Below are 24,730 nucleotides of genomic sequence, written 5' to 3'. Positions count from 1 at the left end.
CATATTCATCTCACGGCGCTTATGCTTGAGATAAATTTTGATGTCATTCCAGGAAGTTGGCAACTTTTTGATTATCGCCCCAACTTGGAAATGCTCGTTGATCTCGCATCCCTCGAAGTGCAATTCATAGATCAATTTCTGGATTTCTTCGACTTGAGAGACAACAGATTGTATATTTGAGAAACTTACTGATAACAAATTTCTTTGAACCGGCATCATCAATCTTATACTTTTTCTCCAGGGATTCCCACAACTCCTTCGTTATCTTGCACAGAGAATAAATGTCGTAAAGATTGTCATCCAAACTATTCAGGATATAATTCCTGCAACAAAACTCAGAATGATTCCAAGTTTCAATTGCCATGACAGTCTCTTTCGTCATTGGATTCTCATTAGACTTCGGAGCTTCTTCCTTGACAACTTGAGCAAGATTCATGGTTGTCAGGAAAAACAACACCTTCTATTGCCATCTCTTGAAGTCCAACCCTTTGAACTTCTCAGGCTTTTCAGAGTATTTTGGCACAGTGTCATTCATAGTCACAGATTGTTGATCCATGATTTCGGTTTCAAGATTGTTGGATATATGTCAACAATATGTTATAAAATTATATATGCTAATAAATAATAAATGCAAATAGGAAATTAATAGAGTATAAACAACGAAATAATGTTGAACAAAAATATTGAAGATCAAGGCTTGCGTACCGCAATGTCCTTGAAACAGAAATTTCGTCCCTACTCAGTGCTTGTAGTTCAACGAATGTCCGCTTCACCAGGATTCAACGATCAAGTCAGAATTCCAGCTCCGAAAAAATTGACTTTTGGCGAATTTCTATGTGGTTCTCTCAGTAAGGATGTTTTGGATTATAGAAGAAGAATTGTTTTTTCTGTGTACTAAATGCCATGCAGATGGATGCATATATAATATGATTATGCCTGTTTACAACAGGTACAAGGAAGGGATGCATCTGTTGGGAAACATCTTCTTAGAGGGGTGCTGTACTCTCTACATTTTTTTTTTTCATTGGCTTTAGACTTCATCTGAAAAGATGAGTCTGTTCAAAAATAATTTAATTAAATTTAAAATTAATTAAAAATAATTAATTAAAGAATTTAATTCTCAGAGCTCAAGGCCCAAGGCCCATCTTTTGATAATTAATTATATATTAATTATATATATATTAATTATTAATTAATTATCAATTAATTAGTATACCCCAAAACCCAACCCCAAGGGTGAGCCCATCTTTTGATAATTAATTATATATTAATTATTAATTAATTATTAATTAATTATTAATTAATTAGTACACCCCAAAGCCTAACCCCAAGGGTGAGCTCACTTTTATTCTCCAAGACCTATCACTCCAATCACTTTCTATAAGGGACAAAGCCTTATAAAGTGAGGAAACCTTTTGGGAATGGCCAATGTGGGACAATGAAATTTATACTCAAAATTTCCTACTAAAGCTTGTGCTCACCTATGACGCACGAACACGGAATATTGGATACTACACAACATGAAAACGAAAAATTTCTAAAAATCAAGACATGAACGTGGGGTATTAAAACAATAAATATTCAATAATAAAAATTTATATACCAATAATTTAGGCCAAAAACGTCATATAAAATGAAAAACAAAAGACTGATGTTCATTAATAGTTGAATTGTCATCATCAGTTCACACCAAACAAAATAGAAAATAGCACCAAACATATCCAAATAAGATAGTACATTTCCCAACTTCAAGCTGTTGTACTTTTATGCGAAAACAAAAGCGAATTCGAACAAAATACAAAATATCAACGTCGTAGGTGAAAGCAAAGAAACAAACAATCTCAAAAATAAGAAAACAAGAGATTTAACATGGTTTGGCATAAACCCTACATCAACGGGCGAAACACGGTGAAGAATTTCACTAGACAAACAGAGATTACAAAAGAGTGTTTAAACTTTCATAACCCAAATCCCACAAATTTCAAACCTAAACCAAACGAGTAGAGAACTCAAAACAAGCGGAGAAGATTCTCCCAAATTGCTCTCTAACTCACAAATTCACAAATTGACTCTCACCGAATTGCCACATGAAGGAGCCACACAAAATAATCTAACCCCAAATATCCTATTTATAAAGCATAGGACTTAGGTTTACATAGGAATCCTAATAGGAAGTAACTCCAAATCCTAATCAAATAGGTAACTAACAAAATCTCTCCATCAAGCAAGGAAACCATCTAAGAAGTCAAAATCCAAACCCAAATAGGACACCAAAATGAAATCCCTAACAAATACCTAATTTCGAGACGCAAAACCCAACAATCTCCACCTAAGCGAGAAATTAGTGAACTTCCAAAAAACAAACTTCAAACTGTTATACCAAAAATACAAACACAAAAGTGATCACCAAAACTATTCAAAGAATAGATCTCCACCTAGACTCAAAAAATCCAAAAGTCTTCAAACTTGAAATTTCCTCAAACACCTTCTCCAACAAATTCATTATGGAAACTAACAAATACGAAACAAAATCCAATTTTTCCGGTGCTGGAATTCTGACTTGATCATTGAATCCTGGTGAAGCAGACGTCCGTAGAACTACAAGCACTGAGTAAGGACGAAATTTCTGTTTCAAGAACATTGCGGTACGCAAGCCTCGATCTTCTATATTTCTATTCAATATTATTTCGTTATTCATACTCTATTAATTTCCTATTCGCATTTATTATTTATTAGCATATATAATTTTATCACAGATTGTTGACTTATATCCAACATAGTGTAGATAATATCATTTGTTCAAGAAAAAAAAAAAAACTCAATATTGAAATGAAAATCTTCACTGATTTTATAAATTTAATTATGTATACGATTTTTCATTTCAGCTAAGAATAACTTCTAGATATGAATATAATTGTGAACGGAAACAGGGTCTTTCCATGGATAGCAAATGTCGAATTGATGAGACGTATCATTGAACCTGCATGGCTTGTCAGCAAGTATAACCCATGAGCAACTACGACATTTTCCTTCATCTCTTTTCGAAACAAATATGTCAAAATGGTGAGATTCTTGCTTCCAGGCAAAGCTGCAGTGATATAGTGTCGTCCCCCATATATTTGGAACAAAGCTGAAACGAAAAATGCCAATAGGGCTATCACCGCGGAGCTTTTGAAGACCAAGATCATCGTCTTTAGATTTGCAGTGAGCATTCAGATCCACCATGACGCCATTGATGATCTCGACAAGTACACGGTCTGCGAAACTAATACAGATGCTTACTGGTAATATTACAAACAGTATTAGAATCAACACACTTCTAATGATTGGAGCCATTCTTATTTTCTTAGCAATGAAACTTTAGTATAACATATTTCTTATATAAGATATTATTGTAACTGAACACCCCAAATTATTGTGTAATCCCAAAATATTGTAACTGATGGTACTATATAATAAACACATTAATTGTTTGTATGTAATTATCAACTTTCCTATTAGACTGAAATATATCTACTATATTTTTTTTTTTTTTTAACAAACGATATTAGCTTACAAAAAAATATATATATATTTATTATTTATTAAAGGGGGTGTATTAAATTGAGATATAAATTTATGGATTTTAATAGAGTTTATGAGACTTCAATAGAAGATTTTAATTGATTTAGACGAATTCTGATGGATTTTAATCTTGACCATGGAAGGCATCTGAAGGGTTAAAATTGTGCCACATCATTAATAGTTGCACTAGAATTAACCATTTTTCACTTGTTCGGTCAATAACCTTGTTTTCTTCGTTTTTTATTTTGTTCCAGTGCTCCGCATATACTTCCCATCAGTTTCCATCTCTCATCCACCATATTTCATTCCACGAGATGTCTAATCTCATTTTCAAACTCAGATGTGAAAACCATGGCTTTGTGTATATTAGTTAAGTAATTGAAGGTATGAACGAACTTCTTGATTGTTCAGTTAGGTGGAAGACTCGGATTCAGTTGTGACTAGATGATTAGAGTTGAGAATTGGAGTTGAAGATAAGAAGATAAAGATGGATAAATGGGGAGATTACTGGAGATAAATTTGGTCATTGTGGAGGTAATCACGGTAAGGTGTTGGTCGACAGTAGATAGGGATGGCAATTCATCCCGATAATCGTGCATAACCGCCTGAATTGGGGGGAGTGGGGGACGAATATTAGGGTATATTTTTTGGATATGGTAAAAACCATTAATATTATTTTTTTACAATTTCAGATATGATTATAGGCATACCTGATCCGTATTCATCGATGAATCCACCAGAATAATAATGATATAATATAACATAACATAACATAAACGTGTAATTTATCTGTATATGATATTCACAAGTATTGAAATTATTTGATAATTTTGTTTCATCTTCCTCTCTTAGTGGCTGTTGTATTTGCATTTGTCATCCCTTTTCTTTTTTCCTAGGACCAATTTACCTTAATTTGCTATCATATTTGGTTTATCATGAACACCTCTAGAAAATATTATTATGTTTTTTATGATTTGATTGCGGATATTTAATGAAGGAATTAGTATCTATTAAAATATAATGTGTCAATTGAACGAATAATTGTTTTGCATTAACGAAGATGGAAATAATTGTTAACCGATGTGTAATCTGTTACCTAAATGGACATGGTTATGGATAATCTTTGATGATTAATTTGTAGTTATGGATATGATTAATTTTCGTGGTTATGGGATCATGTGATCCAATATCATAGTGGATAGAATGTGGAGTTTTCACCCATGCATTCTAGGTTCAAAACTCCCCTTTTCCTAAATTATTGTAACAATTTTGAACCATTCCCCTCTCCTTAATAATAGTAAATTTAAAAAAAAAATGAGAAAAAAGAAAGAAATAAAAATCCATCAAAGTATGTGGCAAGATTTGTCATGGCTTAACTTACACTATAGCATCCTATGAAATCCACCAAAATTCTTTAAAACCAATGATTTTTTTAATACATATGAACTTTTATGAATTCACATGAAATCCGTATTGAATACATTAGGATATCTGTGAATTTTTATAAGAAATGCGAGCTACATTCCTCATTTCCCTTTCCTTACTTGCCTTACTCACTCAGTTCAAGCCATATGGCATCAACTTACACTTACTTCTATGATTTAATGTTTAAAGAATTTTATTCTTCTCTTTCCAAATACGCCCTAATTAATGTTTCAGATTATACCCATACAATTATTACTTTCCTTTTTTATTAAAATTTTATTTTTTAAACATTTCTTAATTGTTCTGGATGTTTTTTTTTTTTTTTTCAAAATATTCTGTTTTTAAACTACTGGTGGATTTTTTTAAGACAATTATTACCTTTCTCATTTGCCTTTCCCCACTTCTCTTTTCCACTCAATTCATGTCTGTGGAATCAACTTTCAAATACATTTATGTACTTAATGTGCAGAAATTCTTATTTTCCCTTTTTAATGCCCCTAATTAATGTTCCAGATTTAACTAAACAATTATTGCTTCTCATTTTTATTAAAACATTACTTTTTAAACATTCTAATTTGTTATGGATTTTTTGCTTAAATAAATTATGTTTTTTTATAGCTCTTGGTGGAGCTGTCTTCCAATTTTATTTTCTTTTAAATAGTTCTTGATGTTCTTTTTTCTCATGCATTGCTCTTTTTCTAGAAACTCCACCTATGAAAGTTTATCTTACTATGTTAATTTTAAGCACGATTAAAGGAGGAGGAGAAGTGTCACGTCTCGACCCGCAAATAAGGACCATTAACGAGCTAGGGTGTGAGCCATATTTTAACTATAGAAATAAATTCTATAACCAAGATATGGTGGAAAATAAAATAATTTATAACGATTACACCATACATCATATAACAAAATCTTACATAAAATTTATTGAATACGCAACGGAATAATAATAGTGCACAAATTAATTCACAACAAAAACTACCAATTAAACAATAGTTAGAATGTAATAATTCTTTCAAATGAAAATACATGCAAATGAGATGGATGAATGTACTCACTCCCTTCTAATCCCACTAACACATACCTAAGGCATCCAAGCCTGCACGTCCCATACCATGCTTATAACACCTGGCTCTTAGAATATGAGTTAACTCCTGTCCATACCTTAAACCCAATTTTCAGAATTAAATTCTCAAGTTCCATTTTATTAATATAGGTACTTCCATGGACGCCCAATTCCATATCCAAGCCCTTCCCCCAACGCTTGACATATACAAGGTTCATTATTTTATATTCCAGGCAAACTCCAGCCCTTCAATATCCTTACAACTCAAACACTTTACACAAGTGAGCACTTGACACAACACAACTCTTTTTCTTGCTTTGCATGAATGCTTATGTATATATCATGTATCAATAACTACATGCTCTATATAGAATCTGCAATACTAATCAAAATAGTTAGTAGCCAAAATTATATTATATTATCAATAACAAAGTATTAATAACACAACAATATAATTGAGAAATATTACTTTACCGTTTTACTTCATCTCTCTCTAGGTGATATTGATCCATAACTCCATTTGGGTTTCATAAAGCAATTTTGTTGAAATATAGCTTGCTCGGTTGCATGAGTCTTAACCCCCAACATCGTCGTCATTCGCCATGGCTACCATCAGTGAGTGTGACTGGCCAAGCATAGCAGTTGCTGTTGCTGCTTGGTGGTGGTGTTTTCGAGACCAGTGAGGTGATCGAGACTGACGTTGTTGAATACCTTGATCATTTGGGGCATAAAACTCTAGTTGTTTCCAGTTGTCTATTAATGGGATTTCATATCATTACTTCATTTTGATCTGGCTTTGCGTGTACTGATGAAACTTTGATCGTTAAGTAGGAGTGTTTTGCATGGCAATGATCTCAAAATATGAATGCATAATTTAAGTGGTTCACCAATTCGGCTACATCCATTAAGATGGTGTTTGTATTTCAATTTCACTATATATGGAGGATTTACAATACATGATTTTGGCTTAAGGACCTTAACAACATGTCAAGAAAGGTAAAACTTAATCTTAAAGGGGTGAATGGATCTTTTTGCTGGTTATGTTGTTGTTGCTGGTGTGGTGTTGTTTCCCCCTGTTTCTTTCCTACCTCTACTTTTATGGATGAAGAAATGGAATCCACAATTAAGCCTTCAATGACATATCTCAAATCTTTTGCTACATGTGGACTTCTTGTAATTGGAAGCAATAGTATCTAATCATGTTATAATCATTACCATGCATGTGGACAAATACTCAAAAGCCACGTCCAAATTATAAGGGATATGAATCCTACCTCTCCATTTTATTTTATTTTTTTTCGGGGGTGGGGGGGGGGGGGGGGGGGGGGGCGGGGGGTGTTGTGTTGGGAATCATCACCAATTATTAACTCCTAAAAATATAATCACATTTCTACAATTCAAACTAAAAATATCTCTAGTTACATACGGACATGAAATAATACTAGCTAGTTTTTGAAATAATTTTATAACAATCATCACTTAGCTAGTTTTTGAAATAATACTAGCTAGTTACATACGCACATACACACACATATAAATTGACACACCTCGGCCGAAATCAAGGCGTGCTAGCCGTCACGTGAAAGTGATGTAACCATGTGCACAGTGCGGAAACTAAGAATAATAATAAAAGTACGAACAAATAAAAGCCAAACTACACACAAAGTAATTAACATACATGTGTAAGCGTACGTGTGAAAAATAATATTCAGAGCACAGAAAACCTAGTGCAATCCGGAGGAACAAACACCAACTAAAATACACCCAGAGGGGGTCCTACACTGTTGAGAATCTGTCAGATATGTCGTGAATCCCTCGAGAGCCACCAAAAGAGCAATTCAAACTAGAACCTGGAGGGGCGCAAAACAGAAAGTGTGAGTGGACAAAAACAAAGCTTTTCAAAATCATTTCATTATCAAAAGTTCTAACCCCTCGCCGTAAAACCTGTATAATTTCCCAGAAAAATAGAATATACACATATATAGAAAACATGCTCAAAAAATATGCCATGTCGAATGCCTCCACATAAAATGTAAGTAGACCAGGTAATGCCAATCAATGCAAGTAACAGGTCAGCCGGAGTCACCTAACGTGACCTGTACGGCTGAATCAAGAGCTCAAATCTCCAACTCACTAACTATACCTGCACACGAGTCAGAACCACCTAAAATGGTCTGTACAACATGACTGGGTGTAAATGAATACGCTCAAGGGCTACGATCACGTGAAGACTGGGTGAATAATCGCGGGTCACCTACGAGTCGGAACCACCTATAGTGGTCTATACGACAGGATTGTGCACCTAACTTGGATCCAAGATGAGCGTCTGGTGCGGGAGGTGAACATCATGTGAAGGACTGTGCCCTACTCTAGGCGGGAGTACTAACACCGGGGGTGCAGGTTATGAGCTCTCTATGCATCTCACATAACTACTAATTAAAATTCATAACCATAACTTACCTGGCACTTACATGTACGCCCGTAGTACCAAACATACATGTATGCAACTACTATGCAGAAATAGATTGGCAAACACTATGCATGGCATTTAAAACATATAAACATTTCAATTCATTTTCTGGGAAAAACCACAGTATATAGGTATATACGAAAAACCAAAAGCCCACTCACTGGTATGTAGAAAGGTCGTAACCCCCTTACCTCAAGTGACTGCGCTCGTCCTCGGGATAGGTCTCACCTATATGCGAAACAACTATAAAAACGTTAATTTAAAGCACATAACCAAAGTTAGGTAATAACTTCTCATACAATGCTCAAATGGGGTGTATGAATACACCAACGTGATCTACTCAACCTCACGAACATCCCCATATTTTTAAAATAATTTTTTGACGTCTCACGCGCAGGCACGTGCCTGGCATGCTGACGGAATCCCTAACGACGTTAAGGAATATTCCGTCCAACAGTAAGCATATTCCATTAAAAGCAACCTGACGCCGTTAAGAATATTCAGTTAACTTAACGAAATATTCGCCTATCTTCTCCGGTGAGTCTCGCCGGAGCCGCCGCCATCTGCATTGCCGGAAACTGGGAAAATTTTCAAAACTTCATAACTTCTTCATTTCTCAACCAAATCCCACAAAATTGGTACCAAAATGAAGCTTACAACAAGTAAAACAAAACCTTACCACTTTGGAGCCCTAAAACCAACGGAATCTCGCCGAAAAACCCACGATATTCCGGCTAATCCTGCAACTCACGATCCCGATGTCCAAAACCTTCCAACGAACCACCCCAAGCTTCCTAAGGACCTCATTAAGCTTCCTACAAGCTTCAAATTTCCTGAAAGACAACATTTCATGTATGCATAAATAGTGACCAAAATCGGGGTTCCCTGGTTCGACGTGAAATTGAAGGATTTCCTACCTGAAATGGGTATGGTTGAACTCGTAAGAACCTCATGAACACAAAGCTATAGTTCTCTACTTCGATCCGTAACGTTTTTTAGTGCCTTGGTTCTTGTCCAAACGAAAAACGTAGAAGAGAAAGAGAGAGAGAGAGAGACACGGGATAGGGCAAAAGATGAGGATGAGAATGTGGGTGTGTGTGTGTGGTCCAGATGCAACCAACCATAACCCCAAAACAACCACACAATGAAACATAACCACTAGGGGCAAAAACATCATTTCACACCTACGATACGAATAATCCGGGACGGGCTGTCACAACCTACCCACCTTAACAAAATTTTGTCCCGAAATTCATAGCAACCACTCACACCAATCATTAGCGATCAAAGAACAACTGAGGATACAAATCTCTCATCTGATCTTCAGTCTCCCAAGTAGCCTCCTCCGCTGAGTGATTCCTCCATAAAACTTTCATTAAATTCACAGTCTTGTTCCTCAGAACCTTTTCCTTCCAATCTAGAATCGTTACTGGTTCCTCATCATAAGTCAAATCTGGATTAATTTCCAATGGTTGAGGAGGTATCACATGTGATGGATCCGCAACATAATGAAGAAGCATGGACACATGAAAAACATTATGCACTTTAGCCAGCTCAGAAGGCAACTCAAGCCTGTAAGCCACTTCACCAACCCGTTCAGTGATCATATACGGTCCAATATACCTGGGACTTAACTTACCTTTCTTTCCAAACCGTACAACACCTCTCCACGGTGAAAGCTTCAGAAACACCCAGTCTCCAACTTCATACACTCTGTCAGTAGCATGTCTGTCTGCTAAGCTCTTTTGTCGATCATGGACCGCCTTCAGGTTAGACTTGATTACCTAAACATTTTGAGTAGTCTCCTCAACAATTTTTGGACCCACCAAAACTCTTTCTCCGACCTCTGACCAACATAAGGGTGTACAACAAGATTTACCATACAGTGCCTCAAATGGTGACATGCCGATACTCGAATGAAAGCTGTTGTTGTAGGCAAATTCCATTAAATCCAACCGCTTGTGCCAAGCATTGCCAAACTGCAACACCGAAGATCTCAACATATCCTCCAACGTCTGAATGGTCATCTCTCACTGTCCATCTGTCTGAGGATGATATGCCGTACTATAGAGTAATCTCGTACCCAAAGCTTCTTGAAAAGCCACCTAGAATTTAGAAGTAAATCTTGGGTCACGATCCGAGACAATCTCACTGGAGCACCATGGTACTTCACAATCTTTGATATGAACAATTCAGCTAATCGGCCCAAAGAATACTTTTCCCTCACTGGAATAAAATGTGCTGACTTAGTAAGCCTATCAACAATCACCCAATTGCCGTCAAAACCATTATATGTACGCGGAAGCTTGTACACAAAATCCATAGTAATGTTTTCCCATTTCCACTCTGGAACGGGAAGCGGCTGCAACAACCCAAACGGCTTCTTTCTTTCAGCTTTAACTTGTTGGCAAACGGCACACCTACTCACATACTCAGCTATCTCTCTCTTCATACCCGGCCAATAATAAAATGGTTGAATGGTATGATACATTTTAGTAGCTCATGGATGCATCGCATAAGCTGAGATATGTGCTTCATCAAGAATTGCTTTCTTTAAATCCAAATTATTTGGCATAAACATTCTACTCTCCTGCATAAGCATGTCATCTGATTCACGAACTCTGAGATCCTTCCTTTTCCCCTGATTCCTAGCTTGAATTATTTCCTGAGTTTCTTCATCAATCATCTGGGCTTCAAGTACACGATCAATTAAAATCGACCTAACTTGAAAATTAGCAAGTAAGGCTACCTCCTGATCTTCTACGTCTAACCTCACCTCCAGTTGACCTTAAGTCTGCCAGAAGAGGAACATGACTAACGTACAACGCATTGATACGGCCCTGAGATTTCCTGCTAAGTGCATCAACTACCACATTCGCACGACCAGGGTGATAATCAATCGTGCAATCATAATCACTAAGCAGTTCCAACCACCTTCGCTGACGAAGGTTAAGATCCCTCTGCATGAAAAGATATTGGAGACTCTTATGATCCGTAAAGATCTTGCATTTTTCACCATAATGATAATGTCTCCACATCTTCAACGCAAAGATAATAGCCGCTAACTCCAAACCATGCATAGGTTAATTCAATTCATGAGGCTTTAATTATCGGGAAGCATAAGTAATCCCCCTACCATGCTACATCAACACACATCCCAGACCATTTAAGGAAACATCACTATAAACTTCGAAATTACCACTATCGTCTGGAAGTGCCAAAACAGGTGCGTGAGTGAGACAATACTTCAACTGCTGAAAACTCTGCTCACAATTATCATCCCACTCAAATTTAACATCCTTCCTCGTTAACCTCGTCAGTGGTAAAGCAATCACGGAAAAATCCTTTACAAACCGTCGGTAATACCCTGCTAAACCAAGGAAACTCCTCACCTCAGTGACGGTTTGTGGTTGCTCCCACTTCTCCACAGCTGCTACCTTTTAAGAATCTACCAAAATACCTTGAGCAGATATGACATGTCCCAAAAATGCCACGTGATCTAACCAAAATTGACACTTGCTAAACTTAGCATACAGTTGGTGTTCCCTCAACCTTTTCAACACCCAAGTAAGATGTCAAACATGCTCAAATTTAGACTTAGAGTATACCAGGATATCGTCAATGAAGACGATGACAAACCTATCCAAATATGGCTGGAATACTCGGTTCATCAAATCCATAAAAGCTGCTGGTGCATTCTCCAATCCAAATAACATTACCATAAAATCGAATGACGATAACGAGTCTTGAAAGCTATTTTAAGGACATCCTCCTTACTGATCTTCAACTGATAATAACCAAACCTCAAATCAATCTTGGAAAATACACAAGCACCTCGAAGCTGATCAAACAAATCATCTATATGCGGCAATGGATAACGGTTTTTAATTGTTACCCGATTCAATTGTCGGTAATCAATGCATAGCCTCAAAGTCCCGTCTTTCTTCCTCACAAACAACACTGGAGCTCCCCAAGATGAAGTACTAGGCTGAATAAAACCTTTATCCACCAATTACTGCAACTGGACTTTCAATTTCCTCAACTTAACAGAAGCCATAGAATAAGGAGTCAAGGATATAGGATTAGTACCTGGAAGCAAATCAATGGTGAACTCCATGTCTCGGTCTGGCGGCAAACCAAGTAAATCATCAAGGAAAACATCAGGAAAATGCCTAACTACCCTTACATCCTCCACACTACTAGGAGCAACATCGTTCAACACCACATGAGCTAAGTATCCTTGGCAACCCTTTGATAACAACCTTTTTTGCTCGCACAGCAGAAATAACGCCATGTCTCACCCCACTCTGCTCACCCACAAAAGTAACCGTAGGTAATCCAGGACAATGGAAGGTAACTATTTTCCCGTAACAATCAATATTGGCACGATTGAAATGCAACCAATCCATGCCCAAAATCACATCAAAATCAACAATATCTAACGAGATAAGGTCAGCTGGCATAACAACATCTTCCACCATTGCTGGACATCCTGGGTACACATGATCAACAATACATCTCTCCCCTCTAGGCATAGCAAACTCTAAATCATACCCTAGAGGTGTAGGGTGAGGATGCGTCACTTGAGCAAATGTATGAGAAATAATAGAATGTGTAGCACCACAGTCAATCAATACTCTAGCAAAATAACCAAGGATATTTAACTTACCCATGATCAAGTCTAGATTATTCTGAGCATCCTGCAGAGAGATATTGTGGATATGCCCCTGGGTCTGCTGCCGTCCACCATGACATCTACTAGTCTGACCACTACGACTCTGTACACTACGCCCCTAACTAGGCTAACCGGACTGTCTTGAAGATCCCGCACTACTAGCAGCAATCTCCCCCTACTAAAGTTGTCCTCCCTGGTACCACTGAGATCCACCTGCTGGAACTAGATGATACGGTATATAGCCACCAGAATACTGGGGATACCCACTCTGCAAATACAGATCCTGGGGATACGGATATTATCCTGGCGCATAAAGAACGGCATCACCCTGATAATAATAGGCACTACCACGACCCATCTGACCATAACTACCAGGGTCAGGGACCTGCTAGATCGGCGCAGGTGGTGGCAAGAAAAACTGTTAGGGCCTCTGCTGACTATGGGGACAATTTGCAGCTCGATGTCCCATCTTCCCACAAGTGAAACAACCACTGCTGCCTCTCTTGCACTCTCCAAAATGCCGATTATTACACCTGCGGCAAACTGAAGCGCTTCCTCTACTAGTATCACCCTGCCTCTGGCCTCCAATACCCCCAGCAAATCTACCACCATGACCCTGACCAGTGGCACTAAAACCACCGCTAGAAGAACTGGAACTAGTCCTACCTTGCTTAATAACTCTAGGTCTTACGAGGTCCAAGAGATGCTTGACCTTTGCCCTTGTTGTCTTTCCTCTGGTTGCTATCTTTTTCTTCCTCCTCACTTTCGCTGGGCATGTTCTCGGAATCCTCAATCCTCAACAGAATCTCATAGAACTCCTGGTAAGAGTCGCAAGGGGTAGTGGTCGCCATAGAACACCACTTCTTCTTAGTACCCAAACGGAAACGACGAAGCATCTCACTCGGATTGGCAGCAACCTCCGGATAATAACAGGATAAATCAGTAAACCTCCGATAATACTCGTTTGCCGTCAACTTCCCTTGCATCAACTCGGTAAATTCCTGCTTTTTGCGATCTATGTAGTCAGGAGGCACAAACTTTTCTGAAACAACTCCCTAAACACCTCTCAGTCAGTCCTTTCCTCTGGGGTCAAACGACGAACCTCCTGCTCCCACCAGGATGCCGATTCCTTACCTAAGAACCAAGATGTCGTCTCAACCCACTTCTCAATAGGGAGATTGCCCTGATTATGCAACACTCGGAAGGTCTTTTCAATATGTTCTAGCCACCACTCAGCTCCCTCAAAACCCTCGTGGCCCTCGAACTTATCTAGCTTCAGATTGTACATAGTCTCCAGATGAGTCCTCTGGGAAGGGCAAAGCGCCGACTGAATAGCGGTAACGATAGCTTCCCTCAATTGAGCTACATCAGGGAAACTAGGTTCATCAGAGCGATGTGGTTCCATACGATGCGGCATAGTTCTGATAGAAGACACCAAAACAATTAAAACACTCACAAAATATGCAGGACTGCCAAACCTATGCTCTAATACCAAACTGACACACCCCGACCGAAATCAGGGCGTGCTGGCTGTCATGTGAGAGTGACGTAACCATGTGCACAGTGCAGAAGCTAAGAATAATAATAAAAGTACGAACAAATAAAAACCAAACTACACGCAAAGTAATTAACATACGTGTGCAAGCGTACATGTGAAAAATAATATTCAGAGCACAGAAAACCTAGTGCAGTCCGGAGGAACAAACACCAACTAAAATACACCCAGAGGGGGTCCTATAGTGGTGAGAATCTGTCAGATATGCCGTGAATCCCTCAAGAGCCACCAAAAGAGCAATCCAAACTAAAACCTGGAGGGGCGCAAAACAGAAAGTGTGAGTGGGCAAAAACAAAGCTTTTCAAAATCATTTCATTATCAAAGGTTCTAACCCCTCGTCGTAAAACCTGTATAGTTTCCCAGAAAAATAGAATATACACATATATAAAAAACATGCTCATAAAATATTCCATGTCGAATGCCTCCACATAAAATGTAAGTAGACCAAGTAATGCCAATCAATGCAAGTAACATATCAGCTGGAGTTACCTAACGTGACCTGTATGGCTGAATCTAAAGCTCAAATCTCCAACTCACTAACTATACCTGCACACGTGTCGGAACCACCTAAAATGGTCTGTACGATAGGACTGGGTGTAAATGAATACGCTCAAGGGCTACGATCACGTGAAGACTGGGTGAATAATTGCGGGTCACCTACGAGTCGGAACCATCTATAGTGGTCTGTACAACAGGACTGTGCACCTAACTTGGATCCAAGATGAGCATGTGGTGCGGGAGGTGAATATCACGTGAAGGACTGTGCCCTACTCTGGACGGGAGCACTAACACCGAAGGTGCAGGTTATGAGCTCTCTACGCATCTCACATAACTACTAATTAAAATTCATAATCATAACTTACCTGGCACTTACCTATGCGTCCACAGCACCAAACATACATATATGCAACTACTAATGCATAAATAGATTGGCAAACACTATGCCTGGCATTTAAAACATATAAACATTTCATTTCATTTTCTGGGAAAAACCACAGTATATAGGTATATACAGAAAACCAAAAGTCCACTCACTGGTATGTAGAAGGGTCGTAACCCCCTTGGCTCGAGTGACTGCGCTCGTCCTCGGGATAAGTCTCACTTATATGCGAAACAACTATAAAAACGTTAATTTAAAGCACATAACCAAAACTAGGTAATAACTTCTCATACAATGCTCAAATGGGGTGTATGAATACACCAACGTGATCTATTCAACCTCACGAACATCCCCATATTTTTAAAATAATTTTTCGACGTCCCACGCGCCCCCACGCGCAGGCACGTGCCTGGCATGCTGACGGAATCCCTAATGGCGTTAGGCAATATTTCGTCCAACAGTAAGCATATTCCGTTAAAACTAACCTGCCGCCGTTAAGAAAATTCCGTTAACTTAATGGAATATTCCCCTGTCTTCTTTGGTGAGTCTCGCCAGAGCCGTCGCCGTCTACGTTGCCGGAAACTGGGAAAAATTTCAAAACTTCATAACTTCTTCATTTCTCAACCAAATCCCACGAAATTGGTACCAAAATGAAGCTTACAACAAGTAGAACAAAACCTTACCACTTTGGAGCCCTAAAACCAATGGAATCTCGTCGGAAAAACCCATGATATTCCGGCTAAACCTGTAACTCACGATCCCGACATCCAAAACCTTCCAAGGAACCACCCCAAGCTTCCTAAGGACCTTACTAAGCTTCCTACAAGCTTCAAATTCCCTGAAAAAAACAACATTTCACGTAGGCATGAACAGTGACCAAAATCGGGGTTCCCTGGTTCGATGTGAAATTGAAGGATTTCCTACCTGAATGGGTATGGTTGAACTCGTAAGAACCTCACGAACACAAAGGTATAGTTCTCTACTTTAATCCGTAACGTTTTTGAGTGCCTTGGTTCTTGTCCGTACGAAAAACGTAGAAGAGAAAGAGACACGGGACAAGGCAGAAGATGAGGATGAGAGTGTAGGTGTGTATGTGTGGTCCAGATGCAACCAACCATAACCCCAAAACAACCACACAACGAAACATAACCACTAGGGGCAAAAACGTCATTTCACACCTACGGTACGAATAATCCAGGACGGGTTGTCACATAAATAACCTTTTTTTTTCAAGGGTAATAACATTTTACCCCCTCAGGTTTGGGGTCAATTTCAATTCCTTACAACATCTTTAAAACATTTCAATTTCATACATTTACTTATTATTTTATTTCAATTTCATACATCTGTTAGAAAATCTGTTAAGTTAACCGTTAAGTGATGACATGGCAAATATGTGGTCCCCATTTGTGCTGATGTGGCTGCCATATTTGTGCCACGTGGCTAAACATTTAATAAAAATTTTAAAATATTAAAATTATTATTGTTATTATTATTTATATAATAAAATAAAAATAAAAAAAAAAGGAGCCTGAAACCCATCCCTCCCCGCAACCTCATCCCATCCCACACCCATCCCATCCCATCCCAGCCCACCCCCACCTCCCGTTCAACCCCCCACACCACCCCAATGCGAATCCTTAAAATAAATTTCATCCTTGAAATTTATAAGACCTTAACCGTTGTATGAGTAAGGTAAATAAATCTAAAAAGACAGAGAAAAATATATATCAAATATTATAATAATAGTTGTAAAACATTAATGAAGTGTTTAGTTCGAGTGGTTGCATGGAGACTACCCTTCCATATAAAGTGGATTGCACTTCTCCAATTTAGGCCTTCCAACTCTAGCATAACACCTCTAATTGAACATGATAGGAAAACAAAATTAGTCTTTAACTGAAAATCACATAATAATGAAATCAATATAGAAACATTGATGGTTAAGTAAATCAGAAATATAACTCACCAATCACCTTATTAATTGGATTCTTATATTCTCATCAGACACCATTTAAAATTTTATCTCATCACATTGTCCAAAACTATGTAGGAATGAGATATAACTAGCTCATCACACAACCTGTAATTGTTTAGGAATGAGAATTATTATCGACATTACCAATTCGTGTAGGAATGAGAATTTCACTTCGCATTGACCATTTTCGTCCTTTTTCCTTTGTGAGTATGAATGAATTACATCCAAATTTGTTTCAGCATCAAAATTGTATATGAACTTACTAACAAATATTACATAGTCCGAATAAATTGCAATAGTTATTATATGTATAAAATCATCAAACAAATAAGCATACTTAAATCAAGAGACACCGTTAAAACACTTCAAGTTTTTGTGAAACAAAACTCAAATTCCAAAAGAAATGGATCACCCTTTCCTTATCTTTGCAGTGCAATAATATGAGTCCAAAAGCGAAGTCTAGCTCACAAGAAACTACCCATCTAGGCATAAGTCCCATCCCAACTTACTCTATAAAAATCAAACGTAATACTTTCGAAATCATTACACAGAATGTAAAATTAGAGTCTATTGACAAACATTTTATCCTAGATATCTAATCCCTAGGCTCTGATACCATTTGTCACACCTCGATCCGTAAATAAGGATCATTCACGAGTTAGGATGTGAGCCGTATCTTAGCTGTAGAAATAAATTCTACAACAAAGAAATGGTGGAAAATAAATAATTTGTAACGATTACACCATACATCATATAACAAAATCTTACATAAAATTTATCGAATACGCAGCAAAATAACAATAGTGCACAAATTAATTCACAACAAAAACTACCAATTAAATAATAGTTAGAATGTAATAATTTTTTCATTTAAGGAAAACTTCAATCCTTGAATATCCTCACAACTCAAACACTTTACACAAGTGAGCACATGACGCAACACAACTCTTTTTCTTACTTCGCATGAATGCTCATGTATATACCATGTATCAATAATTATATGCTCTATATAGAATCTGCAATACTAATCAAAATGGTTAGTAGCCAAAATTATACTATATTATCAATAACAAAATATTGATAACACACAACAATATAATTGAGAAATATTACTTTACCATTTTACTTCATCTCTCTCTAGGTGATATTGATGCATAACCCCATTTGAGATTTCGTAGAGCAATTATGTTGGAATATAGCTTGCTCAGTTGCACGAGTCTTAACCCCAACATCGTCGTCGTTCGCCATAGCTCCCATTGGTGAGTGTGACTCGCCAAGCGTAGCAGTTGTTGTTGCTTCTTGGTGGTGGCGTTTCCGAGACTAGTGAGGTGATCGAGACAGACTATGTTGGATGCCTTGATCATTTGGGGTATAAAACTCTAGTTGTTTCTAGTTGTATATTAATGGGATTTCATATCATTACTTCATTTTGATCTGGTTTTGGGTGTACTGATGAAGCTTTGATCGTTGAGTATGAGTGCTTTACTTGACAACTATCTCAAAATGTGAATGCATACACACAAGATTTAAGTGGTTCATCAATTTGGCTACGTCCACAGAGATGGTTTTTTTGTTTCAATTTCACTATATATGGAAGATTTACAATACATGATTTTAGCTTAAGGGCAAAGGATCTCAAAAACTCAAGTTTTAAGCTTTTGTATTTAGGACAAATATACCGAGAAATGATGTTGGCACCACCGTGGATAACTCTAACAAAAGATGTGGTAGATATTAAGATGATTGAGGATAAATTATAGCAATCAAGATTGTGACAGGACAAGAATTTGTCAATCTGATTAGTGTACGTACAGTGGGTTGGATAGGAGCCTAAGAACAAATTTTGGGAAGATTATGAGCAAAATTAGAGGTTCCCATGGTGCCCATGGTTTTGAGAGAGAAACGAGGAGGGAGAAGCCATTTTGGATTTTGCAATGGCATACGATCTCTTTTTCGCCCATACCTTCTTAGAGAAGATCATGTTATCCCCTACAAGAGTGGGTCATCAAAAACACAAATAGATTTCTTTTTAACAAGGAATCTTGGTCGTGGAAGGAGGAGGTACATGAAAAGGTTAAAGCTAAGGATGAATGTTGTAAAGCCTTATACATGATAGAACTGATGAAAATTGTGAGACATATAAAATGGCGAAGAAGGAGACGAAGAGAACCATGAGAGAATCAAAGCTAGCGGCTTTTGAAGATATTGTGTAAGCGATTAGATACCAAAGAAGAAGAGTTTAATATCTATAAACTGGCTAGAGCAAGGGAAAGGAAGACAAGAGACTTAAACCAAGGTACATCAAGGACGAGAATGAAAATGTTCTAGCTACGAATAACGCAATAAAAAACAGATGGATAACTTATTTTCATAACCTTTGCAATAAAGGACATGATTGGAGTACTTCCTTGGGTGAGTTGAGTAACTAGGAAGAGTATGAAAATTGCTCTTTCTACTGTCGAATCAAGAAAAAGGAAGTGGTTGTAGCTTTGAAAAACTTGAAGCATAGGAAAGGAGTGGGTCTGATGACATACCGACCAAAGTATAGAAGGTCTTTGAAGAGATAGGTATAACATAGCTCACAAACTTTTTCAGTAAGATTTTGAAAAAGTAGAAGTTGACAAATGAGTGGCAAAAAAGCACTTTGGTACATATATACAAGAATAGGGAGATGGCGATGTGCAAAATTGCATGAATTATAGGGGTATTAAGTTACTAGTCATAGAATGAAGCTTTGAGAGAGTAATTGAGCATAGACTGAGGCAAGAGACACAGGTCCTAGGCAATCAATTCGGGTTCATGTCAAGTTGCTCAACTATGAAGGCAATCTATCTCTTGTAGAGATCAATACAACGGTACAGATATATGCGAAGAGTTACACTTTTTGAAAACGTTTTACAAAACTTTATTTTTATAGGCACACTTTTGTTTTTCTCCCCACAAGGACTTAGTAGCAATGCTTGTGTGACGAGGATTTCTAACAATCACTCATATGTATGAGGTTTCCCCTTCCGGTATAATCATTATGTACTTTAATACTGCAATTTAAGGGTTCAACCCGCTCACATGCGCACTTTAGGATTAGTTGCTTTAAGTTTTAAATTAATAGCACTTTCCACATCACCGTCACTTTATGACTTGGTCACCTTCTAAGTATCGGCCAACACAACTCCAATGTCCAAGTGGACACTCTGGGCATGGTATGTCATGAAGCCTGAATGTGGTCACCAAGGAAATTTATGATTGTAAAAAGAAGTGTTAATTTGGTCATGCTTCAAGTCCTCACTTTCACTATACATACAAAAACAACTAACAACATAAGAGAGCTTATCACCAATTCATTACAAACTATGTCATGATTTCTATAAGAGGACAAATTATTCTATGCCATGGTTCTTAATGTAAATAGGCTGTAAGTAGATTTTCACATGTATGCAAAATGGTCTTGCCTATCGAATATATGTAAAACTCGCAGCACTGCGCAAGCAAGCACTCTTGCTAATCATAACCGTATTAGTTTTCGTAATGTACTCCTAACCAATATAGCCTCTGTCATTCATGTCAATATCAGCAACACAAATTTGTTTTCTTTCTAAAACGGCTAACTTCCCAAGATTACATTAAGGGGCTGCCCCTATCCCTATTTGTTGACAACTATGAAACTGCCTAGTTAGTGAAAACAAGAAAAAAGAAACAGAAACAGAAGTGATTTTCGCTCCCCTTTTGTCCTCTTGCACTCTTCAGTTTGTTTATGTCCGTTGATTCTGCTTTGATTGACTCAAGTCGATACTAAAGCGAGAAAAAAGGGAGTGCATGAGGGTAAACGAGGTGTAGAAATTACTTCATAACAAAAAATGCAGAAAACGAGGAAATCTGCCTTAGTCATTATGGTATACAACCATATGTGTGATGAGAGAGAACGACATGGTTGTACAAAACCGGTGACACCCAAGAATTGCATGTAGAGCAGAAAGAAGATGCTGAAAAAGTGAATAATTTGTTTAGGTTTTTGAATTTCGTAAGTTGCTCTATCATTGTTAATAAGAAAATAACGTCCCACATCAAAACTTGGAACACCAGAAGTTACGGCTTAGTTTCAACTGCAGTAATGTTGGGTGCAATGCATGTTCACCAAGTTTGTTGTCAGGACAGAATATTACCCATCAATGTAGGTAACACAATAACAGTCTGAGGTTCTCACAAGATCAAAACACCAAAAGCTCCTTCATTCAGTGGCAGCTGTATCCTCAGAAGCGGCACTTCCTCGATCTACGTAAAGTAGTACAACAAGATAAATGGCTTTTCTGTTCTTTTTATTTTCTTAAATGTTAGGGAGAAAATATGGAAAGAATAATTAATTTGCAGAAATGGCTTTACAGAGTTCTAATGATTAGCAATACCTTCACCATCTGCTGGAGCACAAGGAGACTTTCTGTATCGTGTTTGCTGCTGTGTGGGCTGAAGCATGAAAAAAAAAAAGAGTATTAAAGCAGCGATAAAATAACCAAGGAGAACAATGGAAAGTGTAAATTATCTTGTTTTTATTCCTTGAAACCTCTAATGCATGGAAGGAGGGGAGGGGAAGAGAGCAGATTAACATGAATTGAAAAATATGAATATTGATGTACCAAAAACAGAAGGTAAATTTTTCCTGTTTAGCTCCTTGATTTTTTTTTTTTTTCTATTTATCCATTAAGGATTCGTTCCAACTTTAGCATCCTTTACTCCGGCAAGATTATACTTAAGATGCAAATACTTGGCATATGTGCTATTTATATCCAATACTTCTCAAAGAGAATGAAATTCTTCTGTTACATCACATTTCAAACAATATGTCATGAATTTTTTGAACATCATTGTCTTGTCGTGAACCCGTACAAGTTTGCCATCTCATCTAAAAGCCTGATATTGTGGCCTGGTCAAGACTTCGGAGCAACATTGTCTTTCAACCAAACTACCAATAATATACTCAAGTAATTTCAACTGCTTTTTAGCACCATAATCAGCAAACAGAACTCAACTAGTTGACATCACAAACAACGACAACAACAACAACAAAGCCCTTTCCCACTAGTTGACATCACAGCAAGTAACTTTTTTAAATGCGGAGTTCTCAACATTCAACGTGGCCAAAAACTCTCATCTAACAGAAAGTATTAATTGAAAACATTTAAGACAGCCACATCAGAAAGAAAAGGTGACACAACCACTTTAGAAAATGGCAAATACCTGTAGTTTTGGCCGAAGGGCTTCAAGTGGTCCCTTTGGCTTCTCAACCCCTTGCTGTTATCCAAAAAGCATCAAATGATATGAAATAACTAACATAATAATTATTTTGATACTCTGAAATAATTATTTGTTGCAAATACTGTAACAGGGTAATATTCAGTGTTAAGAGGACTACCTTTCCAAGTGCCCAATCAGCAGAATCAAAATAAGCACGTTCATGGTCCTGAGATCAATAAGCATTCATAGATGAAACACGGTACAAACTAGCATATAATTCGAACAAGACGTGACAAATATCAAATTCAAATATCACCTTCGAAATTAGTGGTGGTTTTTTTGGAATGATTCCACCATACTTTTTCTTTAAAACTTCCTCCTAACAGAGAGAAATAAAAACTTGGGTCAATCCTCTATAGCAGTACAAAGAATTTGATTCAAATAATTTTTCCCTACACATTTCTACAGAAGTAAATAAGGTTCTTAACAATAACGTATGGAACACAACCTCCTGTGGGGAAGAATTTTCAGACCCCTCATCCACCCGTTGCTCTTTGCCGTCCTCCATCCCCAAAAATAACGTCGTCACACCACCCTGAAATACAAACTGCAAGAGCATACTAGTTACTTTCAAGTCATCAGCCAACGCCCAATGAGTTTACACGCAATGAATATACTATAAGCCCACAAGTTGCAACCACAATTAAACAAGAGAAAATACTCGTTTAATATAATTTCAACTGTAACAAATATACACCAAGGTTAAAACTCAGGTACAGCGACAATCCAATTAGTTAGAATATAAAACAACAGTGAATCGGAAAGGTTGTGGACTAATTCATTGGCACAAACAAGTATGCTATGATCTCCCAAATTCATACGCAGCAATCGTCTAAACATTTACATACCACATTTTGAACTCTTATTGTAATAAGGAGGATTATTGCACTAAGGGTTCAATATCAGTTCCAAGTAGGTCCATGGTTCTTTGTAAGACACCTCGATCAGCTAAAACTACACATTTAACATTCACCTCAATTTCCTCAAAAAGTTCAACAAAAATGCTGACAGTAATAATCAAACTTTATTATTTAACATTCACCTCAATTAATCTTCTGAATTTCGACCTAAATATATATAATATTAACTGAAGAATTATGATTCAAGATGATAAAAACATTGACAAATCAAAGAAACGCGAAATTAGCTGAAAATTCTTCAACCAAAAAATGGGATATTGATTGAGAGATACAATTCCTTAACCAAACATTACTTAATTATACATTTCTTTTCATATCTGTAACAAATGCAGTTGTAATTTGATCAACATTCATCATTAAAATTTAGGGAATGAGAAGCAATAAAAGTCGCGGAAGCTAGAAATGCAATTCAAATTTTAAGAGAAAGAATTAAAAATTCAAAAAAAAAAAAAAAAAAAAAAAAACACTCGAGAATTCGTACCTGAAAGCGATCTAGATGGATGAAAATCTAGAGAGAGAAGAAGGCGAATCTTAGAGAGAGAGAGAGAGAGAGAGAGAGAAGGAGGAGTATAGGGTTTAAAATGGTACGGGGGGTGGGAGAAGAGGGAGGGAGGAAATCTCGTCACATGGTGCGAGGACTGTTTCTACATTTGGTGGTAGTGATGATCCCCATCCATTATTTCGGTCAATCTCATTTTCTGCTGACTGACTCACTTAACGCGTTTTGTTTTCGTTAATTTCTCTCCCAAACAACATACAAACCAACAAACAATATTTTGTTACAATTTTGCTACCTTAATTATTCCCACTTTCACGAATAGGCAATACGGATGTGATATTCACATACTTTTCTTTATTTCTTACACACTTTTTTAATTTTCGGCCGTCGGATTAGATGAATTGAAAAAGAT

The 24,730-nt window shown here is 37.3% G+C and overlaps 2 protein-coding genes across 2 annotated transcripts; both read right to left on the bottom strand.

Annotated features, from left to right (window-relative positions):
- Positions 1-2,898: 2,898 nt before the first annotated feature.
- On the bottom strand, positions 2,899-3,336 carry LOC137740695 (S-protein homolog 2-like). Its single transcript, XM_068480525.1, has one exon. The coding sequence runs from the start codon at positions 3,334-3,336 to the stop codon at positions 2,899-2,901; it is 438 nt and encodes a 145-aa protein (XP_068336626.1).
- An 18,258-nt stretch (positions 3,337-21,594) lies between these two features.
- LOC137740896 (uncharacterized) lies at positions 21,595-24,444 on the bottom strand. Its single transcript, XM_068480700.1, has 7 exons — positions 24,301-24,444; positions 23,348-23,446; positions 23,156-23,218; positions 23,018-23,065; positions 22,843-22,896; positions 22,014-22,071; positions 21,595-21,882 (listed from the first exon to the last, which is right to left on the bottom strand). Exons 2-7 carry the CDS (start codon positions 23,405-23,407, stop codon positions 21,839-21,841), a joined length of 327 nt encoding a protein of 108 aa, XP_068336801.1. The 5' UTR covers positions 23,408-23,446; positions 24,301-24,444; the 3' UTR covers positions 21,595-21,838.
- Between the last annotated feature and the right edge of the window lie 286 nt (positions 24,445-24,730).

Source organism: Pyrus communis, chromosome 7 (assembly GCF_963583255.1).
Source record: "Pyrus communis chromosome 7, drPyrComm1.1, whole genome shotgun sequence".
In the NCBI taxonomy this organism is placed as follows: Eukaryota; Viridiplantae; Streptophyta; class Magnoliopsida; order Rosales; family Rosaceae; genus Pyrus; species Pyrus communis.
This window is presented reverse-complemented; position numbering and strand designations above follow the sequence as displayed.